Source organism: Oenanthe melanoleuca, chromosome 3 (genome assembly GCF_029582105.1).
Source record: "Oenanthe melanoleuca isolate GR-GAL-2019-014 chromosome 3, OMel1.0, whole genome shotgun sequence".
Classification (NCBI taxonomy): domain Eukaryota; kingdom Metazoa; phylum Chordata; class Aves; order Passeriformes; family Muscicapidae; genus Oenanthe; species Oenanthe melanoleuca.
In genome coordinates this window covers 51,872,099-51,897,974 of record NC_079336.1, presented here as the reverse complement: position 1 = coordinate 51,897,974, position 25,876 = coordinate 51,872,099, and the positions used below count along the sequence as shown (strand labels likewise).

The following is a 25,876-nucleotide window of genomic DNA, read 5'->3' as shown; positions in this document are numbered from 1 at the left end:
TCAAATATAGTTTCCAAACTTACACTGGAGAATAATATTTATGGTATAAAAAAGTTCTCATATCATTTTCTGTCAAAAATGCATGCCAGATGTTGAAAGATAAAAAATTATTTTTAATTTTTCCATGTTTGTACATATTTGTATATATAAAACAATATGGACACAAATCTAGGAAGAAGAATCTCAATTTCCAATAATTGTATTGTATTTTTCCTCTCCTCTGACAGGTATTTCTTATATACCTTGTGATACTCTCTTCCCCTCTATTTCTAAGATAAAGAGGGCTGAAGAGCTTCCATCTCTTTCCCCACTGCTTCTAAGAATTCCACAGACAAATCCATCTCTTTCCCCACTGCTTCTAAGAATTCCACAGACAGATCACTGGACTCCTTTGCCTGGTAAGCTGCATTTTAAACTGACCCCAAACACCCAATACTTTGAAGGGAACTGAGAGTTTACCCAGGTGCCTTCTTTTCTTTCACATTGCATAACAGGGGCTTCTTGCAAGGAGATCTATTTTCTGCATCTTCCAGCTTGGTTGTTTCTGGTACAGTTTTCCCAGATGGTCGATTGTTAGGTGAAGATTTCATACCTATGTGACCAGGGCTGGGGCATTTTCTGTCACTGTTTGAAACAAATTAACAAAATGTTTAAAAGTGGAAACAGCTAAACTGTTGTTTAATTTATCTTCTCTATGCATAAAAGTCGACTGAAAACATCTAAGTTTGTTTTTTTAAGGTTTTTTTTTGTTTAAGAAATGCAGAGAAATTTTTTTTACCTGCCACAAAAAAAAATTCAGAAATCAAAATAAAGAACTCTTTTCTCCATTAAGTCAATGGTAAAATTATTAGGCAATTCAACAGGAACAGAATTTGTCTAATATGACTTCTGGTAATGAGCTATCCACTTCAAATATTTGTAACACAAGAACACTTTGAGGTATTATTTTCCTCCTATCCCTTCTCTCCCATAACATACCACTGTGCAGCCTTTAAAATGTCCTATACAGCCTCTTAACTGGGCAATGAAAAAAGTAGCACTTGACACAGGCCCTGCCACTGAGGACCTTGCTCAAAGTGCTACTGGATTCACTGCAAGGGTAGGCAGGCTACCTGCCAGGGAGTAATTAAGTCACTTCAGATTTCTAAAACCCTACATTTATAAGAACAATCCAATCAGGCAGAACTCGTAGACAGTGGAGCATTTTGGGTTTTAAATCATGAAGCTGAAACTGTCTCTGAGAAGGCAATTTAAAATACCATTTACTGAAAATATGTGGTCATTACAGTGGGAACTGGAAATCTTCACATTTTCACATTTCACATCATTCACACTTTCACATTTACATTAAGGTAACCCTTGAAAAGAAGAGAAAGCATCTCTTCCTTTCCATCTTAAATTCTCTAATTTTCCTTATAGCCTAAAATAAGCACAGGAATCAGTATCCACAATTTCTGAGATAAAATAATAATCTGAGAATAATCATCTTGATATCACACTCCTTTGTTTTTTCCCAGTGCTCCTGTTTAAAAGCTTCAGCTACAGACCTCAGCATTATTCTTGCAAAACTCAGTCCCAGTAATCTGATTCCCCACTCCCACTGTAATGACAGAATAGTGGCTGTTCTTCAAAGAGCTACATTAATTTACAGTCACATCAATAACACCACTACAGCAAACAAAAGAAACACAAACACATAATTTTCAAAAGTGAAACCAACTGGTCAACACTCAATTTTAAATTCCAATTAACCACTTAGTACTCTAGATAGTTACACCAAAGAAGAAACCAAACTCTTGTTAAATCATAGACAGTACAATGAGTTATCAGTCTTTGACAGCTCCGTGACCTTTATGATAAGCACTGAAAAAAACATTTTTCTTCCCTGTAAATGAAAATGTAGATAAACAGGCAGGCCTTTCTGAAACCATTCAGTCATTGCACAGTTATAAATCACATTGGAGAACACAGAAATAAAATACTGCTGTTAGTCACAGCCATTGCTTCAATCATAATTACTTGATTACAGGAGAGGTGGATCTTTCATTTGTTTCCACTTTTCTGTTTCTGGGGATAGGACTGGCTGCAGGCATCTCCCCACTCAATCGGTCAGGTAAGAGGCTTTCTTTGTTCAAGTTCATCTCTGAATATGGACAGCTGACTGCACTAGAAGTTGAAGAAGAAAAATTACTCCTTATTCTCAGATACCTTACTGGTTTCAAACAAAATGACACTGGAATTTCCTAGAAGTAGATGCAATAACTTAATATAAAGAAGATTAAAAAAACATGATTAAAGTTAGTAGTCATGCGTTAAAATGCTAATAAATCCATTGAGTAAAAAACTCAGCTTCACATTTCCTTTTGACAGCAACTTGTGTAACACAAACTGTATTAATTTCTATTACAACATTCTGTTGGAATTCTGTGGAAAATTGTTGATAAATGTTTCACCTGCTCCTTCATAATTTTAATGAACACAGAATGCCTTTGACTATACCCATGTCTCTCCAAATAAAGTCATATTACCATGGCTATTTATTTATGTGAAGGAGGATACTTCTATCATATAATGTCTACATAGAAGCTGCATTTCAAGGGCAGAACATGAGGAATGGTGCACATCCCCTTACTGCAGTTGATTGCTCCATCTTTGCAAATGCCATTTTGTGATATTGCATTAAGAGACTGTGATATTTTAACAGTCTTTCTTAACATTCAACAGTCCCTATTTCCCTGCACTCCTGCTAGGCAAATAATTTGACAATGAACATTGATACAATAACTTGTAAATACTGCTCTAAGAAATGTGAAAGTTGAACCAAAGTCAGAAAACCAGTATTTGTAGAAGAAGCAGGAAAGGGAAAAACAGCAACACAAACCAAAACACATGGGGCTGAACTAGGATTTTTCTTTAGTAGAATGCTCCGCAGAGTTCAACTGATTAGCCAGCCAGACCACATACTCAACACATCAGTGATAACTTCTTAAACTCTGAATAGTATATACATGTCACAACAGTGAACAGCATCACACTCAAGTTCTCAAGACTATGTGAGATACAGGACAGACGATGCTCCATTGGTTGCTCATGAGCTATGACATTAACTATATTCTGAAAGTATGCTTTCCTACTCACCTGTATTGTTACAACGACTTCCAAAATTTTAAAAGGTAAAAAAATCCATGTTCTGCAATTTTGCTTATTTTCTTTTCAAGAAAGAAGCTACCACAACTACCTATCTTTCCAAAATTACTGCAATGTTTTATTTGTTTCATTGATAGTTACATGCATGACTTCCAAAGAGAACTGTCTAATATAAACAAGCCATAAACCCTGCCACCTCCAAATTTCAAAAATTAATGGAAAAACAACAGCTTTCACTATAGTTTTCTTTCTATAAAGCACAACATCAAAAAAGAAAAAGGTTTTTTAATTCAAAATATGCTGTACACTCTCCTCTTCCTTTACCAACAAAGCTCTGGGCTTGGAGTGAGTATGTAACAGCTCCTATAATTGGGTTGGACCAATATTAGTGATCTAATTTTGACATCACCAAGATAAACAAAAAGTTGGTGGAAATTTACATTTCTATTAGCATTTGCATAAAAGGAGAAAATTCCTTAAGGCCAAGTCAGTTAGCCCTTGCTGGGGTTATCAAGACAGGATATTGACAGCATGTTTGATTTCTTCTGCTATTATTTAAAAATCTCTGAGTAACTATGCTGAACTTGAATTATAAAGGAAAAAAAAGAATAGTTTCTGCTTTTCTAATCAAGATGAAATCCCTGTTTAAGGCCACTTCAAGCAGATGTTGTTCCATAACAGTCTGTACAGTGCTTTAAAAGGACATGGAGCCATATTCCCAGGTGATGTAATGTAGCACAGAACAGTCATCTTTTTGCCTTCTTCTGAGGAACTTTTTGTTTACACATCCAAATCAGATAGAGTCCAGCCACTCAATTGGCTATAAAACACTAAATTTGAAGTATGATATGCTTCTGATAATGAAACTTTTAGAGTCATGTAAAATATACAAATAAAAATTAACTTGGAGCATTCACCTTTTATTTCTACTTTCTCTTAAGAAATTGGGTATTTTATTTAAATTATATTTATATATGTCTACTTAAATTTATTCTCAACCTACTAGTTTTGTGTGTTTTAGAACTAGTCTCTGCCAGATGCCTTATGTTGCTGCATCTATCACAAAGAAGTATTTTTTCTCTTTCAAAAGAAATACAAGATGAAAGATACAGCCTTCTGCTCAGAAAAAGGTTTTAAGGCACCATTGCCAGTGTCATTTAAGTTCTTGCTGTGACAAACACATACCACTGTGATGAAATACAGTTTTCAGAAATTCATGAATATATTGGTTAATCTCAGTTCTGCTATTGCTACAGGGCAAAGCATGCAATTTTCTTTTGGCTTCCTAGGCTCACAGAGGTGTTTTGAGCAATATTTCTGAGCAGTTAAAGGGCTGTCACAAAGAAACACTGAACACTACCAACGTGGTATTTAACTTCAGTTGTGTGTTATTAAGCAAGCCTTACATCCCAATGAAATCTGACAATATGATTGTCAGACTCCAGCAGGTTTTCTGTTTACCAACACCACTATTAGGTTTTAAATTAATAATAATAAAAAAACCAAACAACAAAAAACCTTAAGAAAAAGCCTAAAATTCAGTCCTTTATTATAACTTGCCTGCTTATATACTACCTTTCCCTTTAGTATTTTCTGGAAAAACTGAAGTTGAATGACAGTTTCAGTCAACAATAGTTATAATATTTACAATGCTTTGGAACACAAGCTTCAGATGACTTTTTCTCTGTAATTAATCATTCAAGTTGCTGTATCATTTTTTAAAAACTCCTTGATAGCCCTTTGATGTTACTGTTACTTGAGGCAACAAAAAGAACTCATGTGGTTTCCGCTGTTAGCTTTGTTACAACAAAACACAGCATGAATGAACCTGTGTATGGCTTTGGATCAATCAGTAAATCCTCCTGAATCCCAATGCCTCCAGCTTTCAGTTCAGTTTAACTTGTCTACTACAAAGAATGAAAAAAATTAATCTTGTTATTCCTACACAATAGAAGTATTCGATTTATATACGACTGTATGTTTTTAACATAATTTATCTCAAGGGCTCAGAAGTCTTGGTGTTTAGGTTATTTAGTATTAATAAGGATTTTTAACTCTTCTGCCACCTCAAACCTGGATTTCTGCTCCAGCTTACATTTTGCTTTAGCACACCATTTTGAAAACAGCAGAAGTTCAGATGTTAGTTTCCAAAATGATCAGATGTCCTTGGCTTGGAGGTACCAAGGTCTGCCAGAGACTCAGGAAGAATGGCAGGAAGCAGAAGCAGCAGCAGGTAGTCAATGTGAAACCTCTGCTACTCTTCTGACAGGTCTGTACACCCCTCAGCACTGCTCCACAGCTTTGAAACCAGCCCAACACGAAGATCTCAATTATCATCGGAGCTGCCTCAGTAAACAAACATTCGCATTAATGCACCTGACACACACACAGCCCCGCTCACCAGAGCAATCAGCCATCTCCAAATGCTGACAGCAATTAGCTGTCTGCAGGGCACTGCTGAAATGGCAGCAGACTGCCTGGCAATTTGTGTGTCCATGACAGTTTTCCAAGGAAAGGGAGCCACTGTTTCCAGAGCCCTGCATATGCTGAGTAAAAACTGAGCATTTAAATAAGTTTCTGTTTTTACTGAATCATGAAAGATGAAGGAAGAAAAAGGCAATGCATTATTCTGATCACAGGCCTGGAATTTTCAAGTCAACAGAGGTTTTATATAACCAGCCCTTTCCAGAACTGCCTGAGAAGTGTTCAGCATATCCCACCTGTGTTTATTTGCAACTGCTCTTCTATCACACTCAAGATCTATCTCTAGGTGCAGTTACATACCTATCTCTTTTCTGTAAAGTTCAAGGATAGGAGGATAAACTGGGCTGCTGATAGGCATGGACCTTAGTCTTCTGCAGACATATGAAGATTCTCCTATCTCGTAGCAGTATGCAAATTTTCTGAAGCACAGAGTCCAGATGGAATACCCTCAGCTACACCTAATATCAGAAGTGAACATAGGCCAGGATTCTAATATCAGAAGTGAACATAGGCCTAGCACACTGCTAGGTCTAAGAACTTGCATACAAAGTACTTTCAAATATAGATTATTAGTCTTTATGAACACTTGGAACATTTATCATGTTTATCATCAAAGTATTCATTTTTTAGGAGAAAACTGCTTCAACAGTCTAAACCTGAATCAAGAGTAGTTTAGAATGGATTTGGCTGGTGCCAATGACCTTACATAAAAGATAAAATGAAACTTGAGACTGGCATCAAAAGCCAGCTGACAATTACTCCAGAAGACACTGAATAAAAATATGTGACCTCCTGCTGAGTTGAGGTTTCCATGTTTACTTAACATGTGTTGTCTTACAATACAGCCTCTACCACGGCACTTCTAGTTCACTTCAACTCACACCTAATGCATGGGAAGTTTGAAGTTTCCAGAAAAAAATATTTTCTCATGAAGAACTTACTCAAAACTTGAATGAGCTACCTACAACTGGCCTCTCTGCACTCCTGCTTGAACTTGAGAATTACTGCATGCATTAAACATCAGGGTATAGAATCCACAATCATAAATATGCAGGTGATCTGCATAATGCTAACAATCTGTACATCAGGCTGCTTCAGCAGCACCGCACATAACCCCAGATCAATGGTTGAGAGATACCAAGTCCTTAGTAACATCAACTTCTCCAAAAAGTAAATGCTTTAGCACTGCTATATAATTAATCACTGAGGCTTTCATCTGATTCCTAAGGAACAAGCTCTCAAAATTATTTCAGAACTACTTAGCATTTTAAATTATCATCTTTTCTGCACACAGGCATTTATGCGTTGCACCTCATCACAAAAAACAAGATAAGCATGGTTAAATACATTTCAGGGTTGCCAAGATAAAAGAGCCATGGGAATGCTACCTGATGTGGAAAATTGTACAAATTTCAAAATCTCTTTGTTAATTCGGGAAAAAAGTGGTGGTAGGATGTTAGAATTTTTGTGGAGACCTGGACCCTCAAGTTTGGAGGCTCCAAATGAGAAGAAATCTCATTATTTTCCACAGAAATTCTCGAGAACAAAACCATAATATCATCACAGAGTGCAAATCAACAGCTAGCGAAGAAGATACTTACTGGGAAAATATATTTGCTATGAAACAGCAAATATCTTTCTTATGTTCAACATAATCTTCTTGGTTATATTTTTATACCCTAGAACTATCAGTTAATGTGCAAATAATAGGATTGCTTAGACTACAGTTAAAAAAAATAGCACAATGAAATGCCATGGGTTTGTTTCTTTTCTTAATATTCAGGATGAGTAAGTATAACAACCTTTAAATAGCATGGAAAATGTAGCTATAAAATCAGAGGCTACACAAAGAAAATGGGCATATAGCTCTTACTCATCCTTCCACCTAAAACATGAGAACTTTTATTACCAATGTTTATTTAGAGAGATCATAAATGAAAAACTTTTCAGACAAATTTACTTACTTTTTTTTTTTCTTGTTTTAAGTTTCAACTTTGGTCTGAAACCCATGGTATGTTCACCTGATTCTAAGTAATTGAGATAGCACTTGGTAAGGAATTGGAATTTATTGCCTCCCAGATAAGATGCAATAATAAATCATACAAGACTCAATCTACTAGAATATGAAATTAAATAAGTCTCAGATAAGCAGACAGAAAGCGTTTTAGGCAATCTAGTTTAGTTCACATTTGCAGTGGGCTAATGCTATGAATGCATAAGGTTACAATACAGTAACAGATGATAACCTCTTAAGGACTGACTTGTCTGTTTAAGGAGTTATCCTACTTGTTGAGTGAAATAAAGGGAAAGCAGAAAAGGAAAAGTAGAAACACAGGTAGAAAAAAACAAGAAAGAAAGAAAAAGAACATAGAAAAAGACACAGTGGTGTGGCACACTGTCATGACAACTCCATCACAGTTCATACTGCAACAAATTTTGTCACTGAAGCTATCCTAGCTATGTCCCTTCCTAGGGATAAAGCCTGTCCTAGCATCAGGAACTCTTCTGCTCCTAACAGCACAAACAATGTTTCTGCTGCAGACAGGGAAGAACTTGCAGCAGAAGATGACTTTTGCATATCAAAATGCAGTAATACAGTGAGTTTTGCTGCCCAGGTATCTTTGAGAGGGATTAGTCAGGACCTTAACACATGCTGATAAACCAGCAAAACCTTGAAGCATAATTTGAGTCAACAGAACATAATTCTCTCATCAAAAATGTGAAAAGATTGCAGAGCTCGCTCTTGGATCAAGGTAGTTTGAAAAGATACTCTAAAAAATGTATAGATAAATAACCAAAGAGCAGTCTTCTAACTATATGAGAGAGCAGGAAGAACAAAGTGATATGACATCTGAGAATTCCATGACTGTGTAATGGAAAAATGACAATTTTTGGAAGCTCTAATTTGCTGAAAGGTAACAGGATGATATTTATGGTGCTTCATTCTCAGCTTAACATACTATATTACTTGTACACCTCTTACTGAAACAGTCTGGATTCACTGCAAATGTTTATAAAAATAATAGAATTTCAAACTGGGGAATATTTCCCATTTACTTGGTCATTATCTCTCTCTCTATTCCAATCTCCCATGCCAATATCAGCTACTCTCTAGGACAGGATGATCATATTTCTCTATTATACTTCAGAAGGTGTTCAACAAAGCATCTTTAGAAACACTAGATAGAAAGCAGTAAGCTGTCATTCGGGAATACGTCAACTGGAATTTCCTTTCTAGCATTGTTCCACACCAACAGGCAAATCCCTACCCTTATCAACCAAGCAGAACAAAAAACATCCAAGCCATAATAAAATCAGTGCCCTCATGTTTCAAAAGGTTCAAAAGTTACTGCTTTATACATATCTGTCTGTAACATTTTGCAATCTGGACAGCAAACCGAGGAATCCTCAAAGGAACAAGATACAGAGTAACCGAATCTACCAATTGTGACAAAAAGTAATGTGCAACAAATCTTATCTCAGCACACCCTGGTGAAATGAAGTTACAGATTGCTAATGTTTATTTCAGCGTGCTCACCATAGTAACTGAAATAACTGCATATTTAGGTTTACAAGATTTCCTATTTTTTTCCAGATTGGATCTGTTTTCTTATGAACAACAATTTAGAAGAACCATCTGCACACATCCCTCAATTGAAAGAATAAAATCAGCTTTACAGAACATACCTATGATGGCCGATATGTCTTGCTCTTTTAATGTGTCCAACTCCCTTACATCCTGCTGTGGGACACCCTCCATGCTCTAAAGCTTCCACCAATTCCAAGGGACCTGCATGCCAGGTGAAATTACAAATGAGATTTTAAAAACTGATCTAATATTTTAAAGCTATATAAAAGCTATATAAATATGCACAAATACCAGAGAATGGTAGTAAGCATGAAGAAATAACTAAACAGAAATACTTTAATAATACATTCTGTAAAAGCATGATGGAGATTTAGACAACCTAATTCACTGAAGAAATAATTTTATTCTGTGTGATTCAATCTCTACAACAGAACTACATGTATATAAAGAACACAAGTCTTCAGGAGCTGCGTGACATCAAATTTCCCTTCTGCTATCTACTTTTAGTTGGAATCTGGTTGTTTTGCATGAGCACAGAAAAAGGAAGTTACCCCATCCCTGTTCCTGAAGACTGGGATGTGTTTGTAATGTGCACTGTCCTTACACATATTTTAGCTGAAGTTTTCCAGTACAAAAGATATGAAAATGAAAGCTGAAAATACTACTAAAAAGAGCAATTCATCAAGAGATTTTTTACTTTTCCACTTATCTGAATTCATGTGTCCATCTGATTTGGATCAACCTGTAACAATGACGCCTGCAGAGACATTAAAGGACGCATGCCAAAACAAGCTCTGAGACCCAGGCAAACATAATACATAACCAGGGTCTCACAGCAAGTGAGAGGCAGCTGTGCTCCAGTATGTGACACTGGGAACACCTGCTGTGCCTCTGCAAGTGAGCACTGTCCCCCTCTAGTACCAGCTCTTCTTGAAAAGCACGTGGACTTGCATCTCCCCCTGCAGATAACAATACAGGCATGAAAAGGTCTATTTAAATAGTTTTCCAGATGAAAGATTTTTGCTCGCAGATGGATAATGAAAGGCAGAGAATTATTATGTATAATTAGAGCAGTCTAAAAGCTTTTTTAACCAAGTGCTCCAGCTATGCAAATACTACAAAACTATTGCTACACTGAAGTCCAAAGACTTCTATAGCCTTTAATGACTGTAATGGATGAGAGAACAGGGAATTTCACCTTCTCTACCTTTATGCAGAAATCATGCTTATAATGTAGCGAGTAAGTGGACTCAGAGGAAGAGTTATCTGAAGAGGGATGTTTCTGTAAAGAGAAGTCCTGCTTCAGTCCTGTTCTGATTTTGAAAAAATTAACCCCCTATAAATGTTCTCTCTTCACTTAAAAAATTTGAACTCATTATAAATGCAATTTAGAAGGGCTACAACTTTTTGTCCATGTTTGTGAGAGGCTGCTGTTTGCATCACTGTGAAACAATATTAAAATCAACACCAATACTAGGCTCTTAATTCCCTAACTGCTATCAGAAAGATCATAATCCTTCATGATGATTTAATTACATCTGAAAACAGTATGAAAACATGAATACTGGGAACTGCTCTAGACTAATATTGCTAACATTGCACAGCATTCACACAAAGCTTCTAACGTGAAAGACAGGGATCTGGACATCATTGTTAAAAGTCTTAGCATACTGATTGAGGCAGATACTGTCTTGCAAAATATTTTCTTCCCTCCTTATGATACCCTTGCAGAAGTCCGGAAATGCCTTTTAACTTACCTGGAAGCAATATTAACATTTTTACAATATTCAACACAGTAATAAAACAAAGTCATATTGTTGGATTAATATTTTATTCAGTAATCATTCATTTATAAGTATTTGTGTAGATTATTACTTTTTTCCTATTTAGTAGATGGTCAACTTCCTCTTCTGTCATATCATCCACCTTAGTATTTGTAGCTTAACAGAAATTTACTTCTACCTGTCACATCCTAAAAGGGATGAACAGTGCAGTGCCTCCTAAGCCAACACCTAGAGGAGATGACATGTTATATGTGATGGGCACCTGTACCTTGCTTTCTTTTTTTTAAGGCCTCCAAAACCACTAATTTCCATATTTTATACTCCCACCTAGGCTAAGGTTTTTATTTTATATATCAATCTTACATAACAGAAACATTGCAAACCCATTCAGCTCTTCTTCCATATGATACAATTTTTATTTATGTGGCCACAGACTACTTTTCCCACTGGGCTGCTCATTCAGACACAGGACAGCACATCTCAGATTAAGAAGCAGATATGCAGCATCCTGTCTTCTCCTCACTATTCACTTCGTGCTTTGGCACTTATGGCACTCTATTCAGGTTCTGAAGGCAGAATGATTAACTTCCTAACAGGCAGTCATCACTGTAATGCTGGAATGCTCAGAAAACTAATGAATATACTCTGATCACACCCTGGATAGGAATCATTTCTTCTTGGCATTTAGAGACATTGAATTGAGGTACTGTCATTTTCAGGTAATGTGTGTGTGACTTATCCCAGCTATTTTACTTTTTTTTTTTTTTTCCTGAGTACTTGGCATTGCTCAGCATTTCTTATTTTCCAAGCAAGGTTGTTTCTGACCTTGTTACAGCTGTGAATACTCAGCACTTGTGCAAACTGTACCTCAGAGTCATTACATAAACCAATCTCAGAGAAGAGCACTCACTTAAAAACTCATCTGTTCAAAGTTTGGCTAAAGTGATTTCACTGCCATTATCTAGGAACATGGTGGCCCAGGCAGGGATATATTTACCAAAAAGTCTATTCTCCCTGCAACCTCTGCCACTTCTTCAACAAGTAAAACAAAATCCCCAGAGATGACAAGCTGGTAAATCCAATGTTATTATTGGTACCATGCTTCTGTTAGATTTATTTTCAAAGTGGGCACCATTAATCCCTTTTTTCCCAGCTGAAGAAGAAAAGGAAGTTAGTTGTTTGTGAGGCTTTGCCACAGCATATGAAAGCAGTGCTTTCTCAGTGCACTCTGGACTCCTTTGAGCCAAAAAGCACAGTATCCATCAAGAGATGTGAACAAAGGATCTTAAGAATGATACCCTACCCCTACTGAGTGCCACAGCAGCTTCAGTGCTGGCTTTGAGAGGGCCAGGATTTTAAACAACAGATCTCTTACATTACCTCTGGTTTTGACAGTGGTTCTTGTATTTCCATTGCTGTAAGGGTCAATAAAGCCATCTACTAAAAAGTGATTAATTACTGACTGTTGATTTTACATTAAATGTCACATTTGCAATTATTTTGCATATCCTAGTGTCTTCTCTTCTTTGAATGGCACTGGCAGGGGAAAAAAGCACAGCACACATGTCTTTTACTGCCATTGCATTACAGTGTGGTTTCTCTTACTAAGTGGGGGCTGAAGAGGGTGTCCTGTTTTTGCACACCAGCCTGCAGGATGGATATCAGGACTGTCAACATCAGTCCAATAATCATAAATACTATCCCAGCCATCAAAATGAACCTAAAAAACAAAAAGGCCGACTTTAGATCAGGAAAATTCTCCGTAAAATCAGTTTACCTGAGTAATCTCTAGAAACAATATGTCCATTAGACAAGTCACCTTCAGAGAACAATTTAAGTTACACAGAAAATACATTAAAATGTACATTACATCCTGGACCCAAGAGTACTCTCACTACAGTAAACAACCATATGTTATATGATTGTTCATTGTGTTATCAGGCTCAAATCCCAGGAATAATGTAGTTCTCATATTAGTTCTCACATTAATACTTAAATACAAGCATTTTTCTGCCTTTTTCATCTCTCAAAAAACACACAGAAATCCAAATGTTTTAAATCTCCTGTTTGAGCTGGATTTAAGAACAACAGAGCAGTAAGCAAAGGACTACAAAAATAGAATTTACCTATAAAAAACAAACAATCTCCCCATCATACAAGCAACAATTTTACTAAAATCAGGATAAAGAGTTGAAACTGAAGAGAAAATGAAGTATGTGACTTTGCAGGACAGCATCAGTATGGGTATCCACACATTTTTTCACATGAAAGCCAAATATCTTCAAATCTTGCATGACCTCTATATCAGTAAATTCCTCAGATCTCTCTGTGCACATGCATGGATGCATGTACAAACAGAGACATGCAAACAGAGCTCTTTCAACATACACTGCAGAGAAAAATTACTGCCCTAGAAGTTACAAATTCTGTAATTTAATACATTGGACTGGAGAGTGGGGTTTTTCTTTGTTTAGGGATAGGGTTTTTTCTTTTTTTTTCTGAATTTATTTTGCATGTCCAGCTTAAGTTGGAAAGTGTGTAGGTGTGAAGATATTAGTTCTGATGCATTCCTACCAGCAGTTAATTTAGATGATTCAAAATGAAATGTCAGCTGCATCTCCTGCTTGAAATAACAGGTATGCCTAATAAATCTGTACAAACTCCAAACACACACATCCTTCATTTCAAATTGGATATCTGGTATATGTTAGCCCTTCTAACACTTAAGAGCTTCAGAGCAGAAACCAGTTTTGTGCAATGAAAGAAAATTAATTCAAGTACACAACTTTTGGAAAATACATTCAAAATATGTTAACTTAGCTTAATCCAATCAAAGGCCCATAATTAACAGAAACTTTAGAATTGCAGAAATCACTGACAAAAGACAAGAGATTAAGGTTCCTTCATATCTCACATATATCTCTCTCTTCCCCTTGGAAACTTATAGAATCAGATTCAATTAACCTAGACCAAATATTTTATGGTCCCTAATACAAATATCAAAGCAGCCATTTGACACTTGATTTTAAATAATCACATTTCTTGATAGAATAGACAACTGTCTCCTATCAGCTATTCCCAAAGCAATTTTCCAATAGATTCAACTCTGTTCTTTAGCTACCCACTTCAGTACAACTAAGAGGACAATAAAACAACCCATTCCAAAGGAATTATATGTATAACAATTAGTGAAAAGCAAGAGCAAAAGCTTAGCAGGACAGAGCCATACCACCCATTTCTTTCCATGGTTAATTTTACAACTACAGGATTTTGGTTTTACAAAGTCCTTATCATTTACTTGAGCAGGATATTACAACAAGACAGAGAAACTTACTTTTATTCTATAGTCATCAGTATCTACAATGGTTGCTACTCTGATAAATACTGGATTTCTCTTGTCAACCACTTCAAGTTTCATGTTTTTCTGAAAGCCATGAGAAGGTTTCTAGAAAAGAGAAAAATACTATGTGAAACAACAAAACCTCAAAATCTGATGCAGCTTTAAAATATATATAATCCATCAAAAACCTTCTGCCTTTATTTTTTTCAAATTTGCCCTGCCTCTGCTAGAAATTCAAGCATAAAAACGTAATTCAAACTAGTGTTATCAATATAGAGAAACAAAGTAAATACTTTGGGATTCCAGGTTTTCCTGGAGTGGACTGGATTCAAGCCATCCAAGGATAAAAGTGATACCTTAATTTGAATCAGTTTTTTTTTAGCTAAATTTTACAGAAAAGTTTTCCTGGACATTTTGGCCAACAGTTTCATTGCAGTATTTAATAAAGCATTACCAGCTGCCTGAAATGTCTATGAAATTGTCTACAGGAAACATATTTGTGCTTTCTGGTATTTATTTTTGTTTCATGAATCAAACCCTTTTTCACTCTCATACTGAATACATAACTAATCCACAGCATAACAGCAACAAACAGGACCAAATGCCTGGGTTTGTAATACTATTTTGACAAAATTAGTGTCTTTGGTAGGAGTATCAGATTTTGTGTTTGTCATCTGCAGTTATGAAAACGAAATCAAAATTATTTCCATTTTCAAGGAACACATTCAGAAGACAAGTTATGAGGTTTATTCTAGTTTTTTAGGAAAATAATGTAACTGTCCCTCTAGGACTTCCCAGAGTATTGGTGTTTTTCCTTCAACTGCAGCTTAAGAACTCAATTTTCTCCCATAATACAACACAAAACACTCTTACTCTCTCAGCTATAAACAAATAACTTCCTAATCCTTGCTCAGGGTATTTGTGCTGAGAATGTAAGATTCAGAAACATTATTAAGACAGACACACCTTGGGGTGATAAACTGCAGGTCATTAATAACCTCTGGTAATCTACTGAACACAGTTTATAAACAACGTATTTTGCCTTTTGTTAATCCACCTCTTAGAAAAATTGAGAGTAAACATCTCTAATTTGAAAAGTTGAGGCAAACATGCTTCAGTGTGCTGAGAGACAAGGGCTGGGAGCTACCAACAGCAATCCAAGATGATGGGAGGGATGGAGCACCTCTCCTATGAGCAAAGCCTGAGAGAATTGGGCATTTTCAGCTTGGAAAAGAGGGGTGATCTAATTGCAGCCTTACAGTACCTGAAGGGAGCCTACAAGAAAGATGGAGAGGGGCCCTTTTACAAGGGCATGTAGTGACAGGACAAGGGGAAATTATTTTAAACTAAGAGAGAGTAGGTTTAGATTAGATATTAGGAAATAATACTATACTGTGAGGATGATGGGGCACTTGAACAGGTTGCCTAGAGCTCTGGATGTCCAAGCCCTTGAAGTGTTCCAGGCTGGGATGGATGGGGCTCTGAGCAACCTGCTCTAGTGAAAGCTGTCCCTGCCCATGGCAGGAGGATTGGAATCAGATGGTATTTATGGTCCATGCCAGCTCAAGCCATTGTGTGATTAGTGTCTGCAGCAGTGACCATCACTGAAATCTTAAGAGCTCAAAAAGATGGATCACTGAAAAAAATTGGCAAGTGCAAAGGTAAAAGGAAAGGATGTTGACCACAAACACCACAGTTGTAGATGCTGCCCACATGCCCTTGTTGCAAGTTTGCAGAAGAAAAAGTCTGCTAAAGGGCATTGAAAACAAGCCCAAGACAATGGACTTGGGATATGAACAAGCAGACTAACCTCTTACACTCATTTTTACACTATTGCACCATATAAAATCTACAGAAATACAAATCTTCAAAATATATTATCATGACTCAGTAGCTATCTCATTATTTGTAATAAGTAGGCAGTAATTTCCCAAAGCAAATTACACTCATTAGTAATACATTTATAGCATTTAATCCCATTTATAATAATTAAAATAATACAGTAATAGTTATTTATAATAATCTGATTTCTAACAGTGAACTGAAAACTTGCATAAAAATAAACCACCTATTATGCAACTAATTAATTGGATACATTTGGAAACATAGGAACACCATATATGTATTATCTTCTTAAAATTAACTACATGAACTTAAAAGCATGAAAGAAATTTAAGCATTTCCTCACCACTTTAAAAGCCCTTGCAGGTGCAGGTAATGAACTGGTTTCTTCCAAATACTTTTCCCAAGAAAAATGCTTAGCGTGTGGATAATCTGGCACAAAGGAAATATGAGCAAAATTAAACACACCAGTGCAAAAAAAAAAATGTTAATATCTAATTTACTGAGTGAGTAGCACTTTTACTATACTGTTTTGATTTATACACTGTACTTACAAAATAATTGCAAGAAAGGCTCTTCTAAACTGTCTCTGATAAATTCACTATACAGGTTAGAAGTGTCAACAACCCTCTCATACACACTACTGAGTAGCTATTGTACACAATTGCTTTGGATATGACAATATTATGTGATTCCCTCTGCAATACAAATAATTTGGACTGGAAAAATCTGTCTACTTAACTGAGGAAATTAATTCAATTAGCAAACAGTCATTCACTGGTAAAAAATCTAATCAGTGATAGCTTTGCACCACAGTTGAGCACACCTGACTATTAGTTGCTCTTTTACTGAGCAATTTTTAACTAAATTTCTAAGAAAATTCCCTGGACATTTATGAACAATCTACAGACATCATCAAAGAAGATCTTGCCTTTCTCAGAAAATGTCATGTTAATAAACACTCTAGGGAAGAAACACAAAGACAGCTTGGCTGCTAAAGAAAAGGCAGGGCCTGTCCTTCACTTTTACTCTGCATCAGAAGTTTAGCTTGAAGTTTAAACATTAGTATTCATAAGCTAGAAGAGAACAAAAACAATTCTAATTTGTTTTACAAGGGATTCACTGAATAATAGGCTGCAATTAACCTCCTGACAGACAGACACACTGCTTGTGACTTTTCAAGACTGCTGGCTATTAGAATTTTTGTCAAAGTTGGTTTTAGCCAATTAAAACTTCCCATGTTCTCAGACCCCAGATGCCAATTTCTGCAACAGGGCATTTAAGTCATCAGCCACACAAAGCTGTCCTGAAAAACAGTCTCAAGTTTCACACTAATGAATACACTTCCTTCCTTCTTTATCATCTCTCTCACAGCATTTTCCTTCATTCGAAGATCCTTTACAAGTTTGATTCCTTGATCATGTAAGGCAATTTTCTCACCAATCCATTACTTTGGACACTCAGTTCACATGAAGATGCTTCTCTTATGCAATGATCTTATGCACCTGGAATTTGATTTATCAGCATTTTCAGAATGTGAGCCTCACAGTACTAGTCAGCCATTCAGCCAAAAAACACAAACTTGTTCAGATTTCAAGGGATATCTTTTGTGAGTAGATGTCTTCTTTACTAAGTCAGTATATATTTGCATACTTAATGCCTAACATCTATTATACTTCTGTTTTCAATATATTAGGTCCTGTAAAAAAAATTTACAACTCTGCAAATATCAATTCCTGATTACAGAATGAAAAAAATTCAGGAGAGGTAACAGAAAGCCTATTGCAAATTTATTATTGTATTTTAACGATACTAGCTGACTACAGCCACCTTAAATCTTTCAGACATGTAACAAGATACAAACCTGGTGGGGTGATGAGAGTTCTTTTATGTTCTTTACACCATCCAACAGGATGAATATGTGGGCTAGCTGCCTCACACCTGGAGGAAGGAGAGAAAAAAGCCTGAAAATGCAGCTCTTCAGACATCCTATTATGCTTACAAACCAAGACCTACGAGAGAGACAAATTCCAAACAACCCACAACACCTTCAACTTAAACTGCAAACACAACCTGAATACATGAACATGTCTAACACAGACTTGTTACCACCTATACAAGCATAAGGCTTTATTTACAATTTTGCTAGAAGATCAAGAAAATCAAGTCCTTTAAATTAGTGGTAGATCTCTTTTGAGAAGCTATGATACTGGATCTGAAAAAATTACAAGCAGAGACTCTTGGTAGAATCATGTTGGTTAGTTGCAAGAACATCATAACCCCATCAAAGACAGATGGAGTCTTGCAATGCCAAGAACAAAATTTGAAACCAAAAGCTTAAAGATCTGGATTGATGATCCAGATTGCACCTGGGGGCAGAGGAGAAAATCACTTACAACTGCAACACACTGCCAATAGCAAGCAAAAATTCAAAACTGGATTCTGAGTGGCTTAGATGGAACTATAAACATGTTACTGTAACTCAGCAGCACAAAAGCAAAGTAAATCTGAGAAAAACTGAAAAAAAAAAAAAAAAAACCCAAACCAAAATAAAAAACCAAAAGACAAAAACCCAAAGAATTTTAGGCACCAAACCACACAAGAGAATTAGTGATCCAAGACTGCAAACTGCTGTTAAAAAAAGATCAAACTCTCTTACTCAAAGGGTTAACAACTTCCCATATTTTCTGTCAAATGCATCTTATTTTGCTCTACTGCTGTTGCCTGTGGCCTGTCACAAGAGCTACAGAAGACTGAGAGAGGCAGGGTGAGCTGTGTGCTGGCATGTCTGGAGCAGTGAGAGGTCAGTATCACTGTGCTCACTGGGTCAGCTGCATTGTGCACAGACCAAAGCAGCAGTGATGCTGGCTATCAAGTCCTCTTACAAAAACAAACAAAAGAGACACACACGAAAAAAACTGATCTAAAAGCACACAAGAGAAAACCTGCTTAAGCCTTCTGTAATATTAAATTATTATATATATATAACATTATATCCTTTTTACATATTAGGATATTATTTCATAACATAACACATTTTGCACAATAAAATACAGTGTATACAATACATAATGTATATACTATCATTATTATATTAGTACTCAACATTATTAGTAAAGGCAAAAAGTAAGACTGATCTACAGGAAAAGTAAAAAGCTATCAGGCTCTGCTGTGAAACATGCACCATCCCTGTGTGTGCATTGATTCTTACTGATGGTTTTTGAGTTGACCAAACAGCTGACAGTGCTTTTTAAATGAAATATATTGTATTTATGTAGCCAGGATGACTAAGAAACATGCTGCTGGCACAAAAGGCCAGCACCACTCTGCATGGCACTGCACTACACCGTGCAAACACACTATCTGCCTCTATTGAGCTGAAAACTCATATATTATAACTATGTAACACTCATGTAGATCTGCCCTTAAGGACCTCACTTCTCTTAGGAGCCTTCCCTGCCTAATTTCTTCTTTAGTTAAGATAAATTCAGTATCACAGTGCAGTACCTCTCTCCTCCACTATTTCCCAGTCCTAAAGGTGTTTCAGTAGCTGACATTAAATATTTCCACCTACCCCCATCAGCACTTCCATCTCTCCAGTGGCCAAGAGCTCAGTGTCCCACCCACTCAAGGACTCAGCAAGTAAAGCCTGAGTCAGTGGAAGTAGCTGAGGCTTCATTCCCAGCTCCCCAGGGAGAGATCAAGAAACCAACCCTGAGCAGCCAAGCAATAGTCTAGATTCAAACACCACGTCTCCCTCCTGTGTTTTCCAAACACTCTTCAAATACTTAATGAGAAGACAAGCAGAGAGCAGTCATGCATGAAGACAAATACTTAATATAATAATCACTGAGCCAAATATCAAACCACTCGTGACCCAGTTTCTATTTAATCCCTCCTAAGTCAATGTCCCCACCATTAGACTGGGGAATAATAGGCATTCTCTCTACTTTCAACCTGAGTTTCTAAAGCAAAATACTAAACAGTGTGGGGCTGCTCTCTCTGAGTGTTATAAAACAATCATTATCTGTATCTACCCAGAAAGTATTAGCATGCTGAAAGTTCAAATTAATTAAGTCCCTTTAATTAGCAGTATTAATTTAAATACTTCTAAAATATCACAGGTTGAAAACGTGCAATCCTAAAAGGGTGCAATGAACTGTGCATGAGAGAAGAAGAAACTAAAGGTAAACTATGTAGGCACTACATAGTCTTAAGATTCAAAATGCCAGATCTGCAGATCTGGAACACAAACATACTTTAGGGATTGCAAAGGGAAACAAAGCTACAAGGCTACACCACATTGCAGTTTTGAACCTTCACTTCAAAAAAGAAAAATGAAGGAGCACATCATACTTGAAACACGAGGAATAACTTTTTTTTTTAAATCTGAGAAGTATTTTACATGATGTCTAAAACTCACTATGGATAAACTTCAACAACAGAAATGCAGGCTAGGTGCCTCAAAACATTGTCTCACAATTAACACTCCTCCACTCCTCTAGCCTTCTGCCTAAACAGAGTGAAGAACTAATGACGAAAAATACTCGCCAACATAATATCGTTATCTTGCAGCTACATATACGAAACAGTTCTGCTAGTATTTCTTTGTCATGATGCCAATCAGATAATTCCCAGCAGATAAAACCTACCTTAGACAGACTCTTTAATGGCTCTGAAAGGAGCCAAGGATTTAATTCAGCTTGTGAATACCAACCTTTCGGCCTTCTACAATACATAAAGCTATACTGTATGGATTTAGCATTTATAGTACCACACTAGACGCTCTCTAAATCGCTGAAGTTGCCATCAATAAAGGAAGCAAAGGAAGCAAGAAGCCTTTTGTGATAATTTAGCACTGTTAAAACCCAGCACCTGACTCCTAGAAATGTTTTGCCCCCAGAAAATAATAAAATAACAGTGAGTCCTTCATGCTTCCTCTGGCCTCTTCTTTTCTCTTTACAGTAACTCTGAAGAGAGGCTAACAAGAACATGGGCCAGTACTCCTCTCTTCGATCCCACTCACTGGGAGTTTTACAAGTATAAGCTATACTTCTGCACTGAAAAGACTATCCTCTTACTTCCTAAAATGCTTTGAAGTAAAGTTCACAAATTGTTTTCAAAACTCTCCCAAGTTAAATTTGGGAACAAGTCCCATGCTCAAGATCACTATCGTATTATCAGTATCATACTTATAATAGTCAACCAGATGTGCAAAAATATTTATCAGGACAAACCTTCTAAATGCATTTGGCTTAGTTTGATTTCTTAAGCATAGTCTGAACACACATTTTAATAAAACTCTGAAAAGTGAACGCCACTGCACACACTTCTTGCCTTGAAGATTCAATAAGAAGCAAATAACCAAGGAATGTTGCAATGAAAGATTCATTCCTGGAAGATGCTTTGACATTATAGTGATCATGGATCACAAAGAAACCTGTGATTAAACAGCATTGCAAAATAGCACTATGAAACATCTACAAACTTCAATTTCCTTTAAAAGAAAAATCCAGTCATTACAGATAAGCCTATAAAGAGCTTCTGCAACCATGGTGGATGCAGGAAAAAGTCCTGAGAAAGGAAAAAGAAAGATCCCTGTTCCAGTAAAATCAGATCAAAGTGTCCATCTTCACCTACTGATTTCACACAGACTTTTAACTTCTAAAAGTTCATTTAACGACAGAAAGTAGAGATCAGTAAAAGTCATTTTACAATTTAAAGTAAAACTATTATGCTTTAATGTGTGTTATTTAATGGATACACATCCAGTTTGGAAGAACAATAGACTATGGGACTAAGCCCAAGAGCTGTCAACTGGAATGTTAAAGGCTATGATGACCTTTCACAATCAATTTGCCATATCCCACAGCTTTTTATCTCCTTTGTTCCAAAACAGAAGGCTGATCACCCAGCTCACATGCATCATAAAACACGATGAGCCATGAATTGTGAGGATGCTTGCTAGGCCAAAAAAGGTTACCAGTACTAACAGGAGCTGAAGGATTTTGCATCTCCAAACCTACCTACTACCCCTAGACCACAGCAGAGCACCAACACCACCTTCTGCCAAGCAGCAGAGATGTGACAAATGCATGCTAGACTAATAAAACAAGATTACAATGCCCACACAATTAATGTCACTTGTGAACCATTCATTCTGTTGTGTGAGAACATGCAGACAGAAAAAGAAATCTAACATCCATACTGGAAACTGAAGCTAATGCAGAAAGCTGAAGTGGAGCCAAAAGCAGCAGAGTGCACCAGCAGAACCTGTAAGAGAGCCATGCAGATGGACACAACAAGTGACAGCTTGCTGAGCTATGGACACCTTAACTGCAGAAAAATCCATCAAAGCAGGGAAGAGCAACATGGTGCAAATGGCCAGGAAATAGTTTTGCAATGAGGAAAACCGAGGGCAGCTGACATGATTCCCTGGTGTTTGCACCACTGTTGGTGAAAGGAACACGTGTAAACTTCAACAGTCCTTAACTCACGGCAGGAGGGCACATCCCAGCGGGAGACTCACACATGGAAGACAACTTAATATTCTTCTATTGATCACTTTCACTGTCCTGCTAATTTTTCCCAAAAATCTGTCACATATTTTTTCCCAAAAATGTCACATATACAGTTCTTCCTAACTAGATTGTTGCTAGATCAAAAGAGATGGATGATAATGCTTGCTGCTGAAAAAGTTAATACTCAATTATTTCAGGAAAATATTTTCTTAAATAGGTCTCTCTACCTGAAGCTCTGGACAGATTTTTAAATTAAATAGTCACCCCTGTCTTTACAGTAAGTGTGTTATAATAATTTTCTGTTTTGAAATTATTTCTGATTTTCCCTTTTGGGAAACAAACCTTTTGGTATTTTGATATTCACTTTAATAAGTGTAGATACAGTCTGTAACGAAAATGTTTTCTATCCAAAACCACTCATGCACACATGCTCCATGCACCCATAAATAATAATGTGCCTCAAGAATGCTACTTATACAAGCTCTTGATTGTGACATGTCAGTCATCCAACAGAGCAAAAAAAGCCAAGAAAAACATACAAACTATCCTGCAGCCCCATCTAGTGCATAATTGAGAATACTTCATCATTGGCTAGTATAAAGCTGGTATAATTTTAGGTCAGAGTTTCTCAAAATGTAATCCAGGAGGTTATGGCATGCATCCAGAGGTGGTATAGCATTACCATAAAACATTACCAGATTTTCTATTTAAAGTCTGATAAGAAAGCTACATGGTGATTCACATGAAATTAGGGTCAGTTAATGGCTCATTATCCATTTGAATAGTTAAAAGCATGCACTGTGACTCATGGTTCTTTAAGACTGCTTTATTTTCTTTTTGATGTAATATAACCCCTCCAAAAATATGGTTCCTTTCAAAGAGAGAGTAGAGCATAGTTAATTACCTCAAAAATGAAATAAGCAGAGTACAACTTTTAAGAACTTGGCTGCTAGGAAAGTAGTAAATACTGACAGAAAACAGGGCTGGCCTCTTTCTTAGTCTCACAAAGAAGTCCAGTCTGCTCCAAAAGTACAGACCAAAAAATGATTCCAAAAATCAAAAGCTATTTTATTTTCACGGGAGGCTTCAGAAATCATTTTTCCACGCAAGACACAAAGGAACAGAGCAGTGAGTGACACATGGGTCATTGTATTTTAACACACTCCTGGTAAGCTGATCCCAAAAGCTGCGTGTACAACCTCCCGTGCAGGGCAAGTTCTGACCAAGCCAAGGATGAGTGAGGGTGCCCAGAGCTCTCTGATGCAGCAAGTCTGGGATGCAATGTGTCCAGCACAGCCACTGCACCATTCTCCTGTGGGAAAACAGCAACAAGCACAGCTTCACCTCTTTCACAAGCTCTGGCTGTGTTTCCATTTGGTGACATAAAAATTGGGATGATAAGGCAATATCCATCTGTGTGTAAGCAAAAGTGATGTAAGGGAATGGAGGGATGTAGGATGGGCTGGTAGTTAATTCATGGTTCTTACATACCCAGAGATTCCCAACACTATTTCCAGGTTCAGACAACCATAGGAAAATTGAGAAATTCCACTGAACAAGAAAGCCTTCAGCTTTCAAAGCAGTATTATGTTTCATCAAAAGAGATGGAACAGATGGAGAAGGACCTGAAGGCTTATGCTCTACAGGTCAAAATTCTCCTTCTTTAAGTAAAATCTTGAATTTCAACAATTTTGTTCACTTTTGTTCCATCTAAAAGCCACTATCAAAGGAAAATTTAATAGGATTTATAATACACTGAAAGTAGCATGACCACACATTAAAGAGCTGCTGTAATGACTAATTCTAACCAGGGTACTTACTTTCAACCAAAAATGTATTTTCTAATGCTCAGAAAGAAAGGAAGAGTATCTTCAGGCTGAAAGCCTGGAGCCTAAAAACCCTTAGGTGATGGTAATGGATTTCTGTTGACCAAATAGCTGTCAGTAATATCAGTCAACTCTCTCTTAGGTGTCCAGAAATAGGAAAGGTTTTTTTTAACCTGAATGAGAAAGTTCAGTCTACTCCAAATAAAACACAAAAGGTATACAGAGAAAAGAGGTACTTGTTTGAAAATAACCAATACACACAAAGTAAGTAATTTCACCTTCATTATAATTCTGAGATTGAAACTTACATTCAGTCACAAAGAAACTGAGAGGTTCAGTTCTGGGTAATCTCAAAAAACATTTTTGTTTTTAGTTAGAGACAGCAGTTGGTAGACATGACTTTTATGCACCTAAGATATATTAAGGCCCTTACAAACCTGATATCTAAAATTAAAAATGTAAGTGGGATGTACTCAGGTTACATTTTCAGGCTCTCTTTTGGTCAGACACTCCCCTGCTATTTTCATTTGCCACTTTTTACTCCCAATTTCTTTCCTTCATTCTCTATTCACTGTTCTCAATGCAATGCTGAAAGGTAGGCCACATCACTCAGAATTTAATTTCCATGCACAGTACTTACAGGAGCATCTTCTTGCTGCTTCTAGTAAGGTATTTCACAATTTCTCCAAAAGAACAAAATTTATGCTTGACTTCAGTGTAAATACAGCTCCAATGATTTCTCAAAACCTATAGCAAAACCTATAAGCTTTCCATTTCAAATTTTCTTCATCCTTTAGGAGGGTTTTATGTCATGTATTCTACATACAAAATTCAGAAAATTGACTTCAGGACACTATAACTATAACTAATACTATAAATGTAAAGACTGCTTCTCCTTCCTCTGAAAAGATCAGTGGACAAAATTCCTGTTGACACTGGAATATTAACAAGTCTGAAATTCAGTTATAGAGTGCAGTTGCTAATGCTACTTCTGAACAAACTATGGGTTACATTACACTGTGTTTTCCCTAAAATCCTTGCCTAACTGCCATTTTAATTATTAATTAATGTCATAGTTATTATCAGCGAACATTCAAATACCAAGATATTCAGAGTAAGTTTTCCCAGTTCCCAATTTCCTGATGCTTTGTAGAGAAAATATATGGTTTGTGTTACTTCTTCTTGGAAATATTTGCTAATCTTTCTGGTCTTTGACTCATATGTCCTATTATCTTGATATTCAGCTCTTGATTTCACTAAACTGACTGTTCACTACTGTTCAATAAATTCAGTTCTACTTCAGTTTATTTGTCACGCTGGCCTCAAAATTATTATTTCAAGAG

The 25,876-nt window shown here is 36.6% G+C and overlaps 1 protein-coding gene across 6 annotated transcripts in view; it reads right to left on the bottom strand.

The window, feature by feature from the left end:
* The window catches only part of L3MBTL3 (L3MBTL histone methyl-lysine binding protein 3), a 77,276-nt gene that overhangs the window by 13,243 nt on the left and 38,157 nt on the right, over nucleotides 1-25,876 (bottom strand). For all 6 annotated transcript variants that reach the window (XM_056487864.1, XM_056487865.1, XM_056487868.1 and 3 more), the window contains exons 12-18: nucleotides 18,051-18,127; nucleotides 16,533-16,618; nucleotides 14,339-14,449; nucleotides 12,610-12,724; nucleotides 9,319-9,421; nucleotides 2,020-2,166; nucleotides 460-624 (exon numbers count right to left, since the gene is read on the bottom strand). In XM_056487864.1, coding sequence (XP_056343839.1) covers nucleotides 460-624; nucleotides 2,020-2,166; nucleotides 9,319-9,421; nucleotides 12,610-12,724; nucleotides 14,339-14,449; nucleotides 16,533-16,618; nucleotides 18,051-18,127 — 804 coding nt within the window. The remainder of the gene's footprint in view (nucleotides 1-459; nucleotides 625-2,019; nucleotides 2,167-9,318; nucleotides 9,422-12,609; nucleotides 12,725-14,338; nucleotides 14,450-16,532; nucleotides 16,619-18,050; nucleotides 18,128-25,876) is intronic.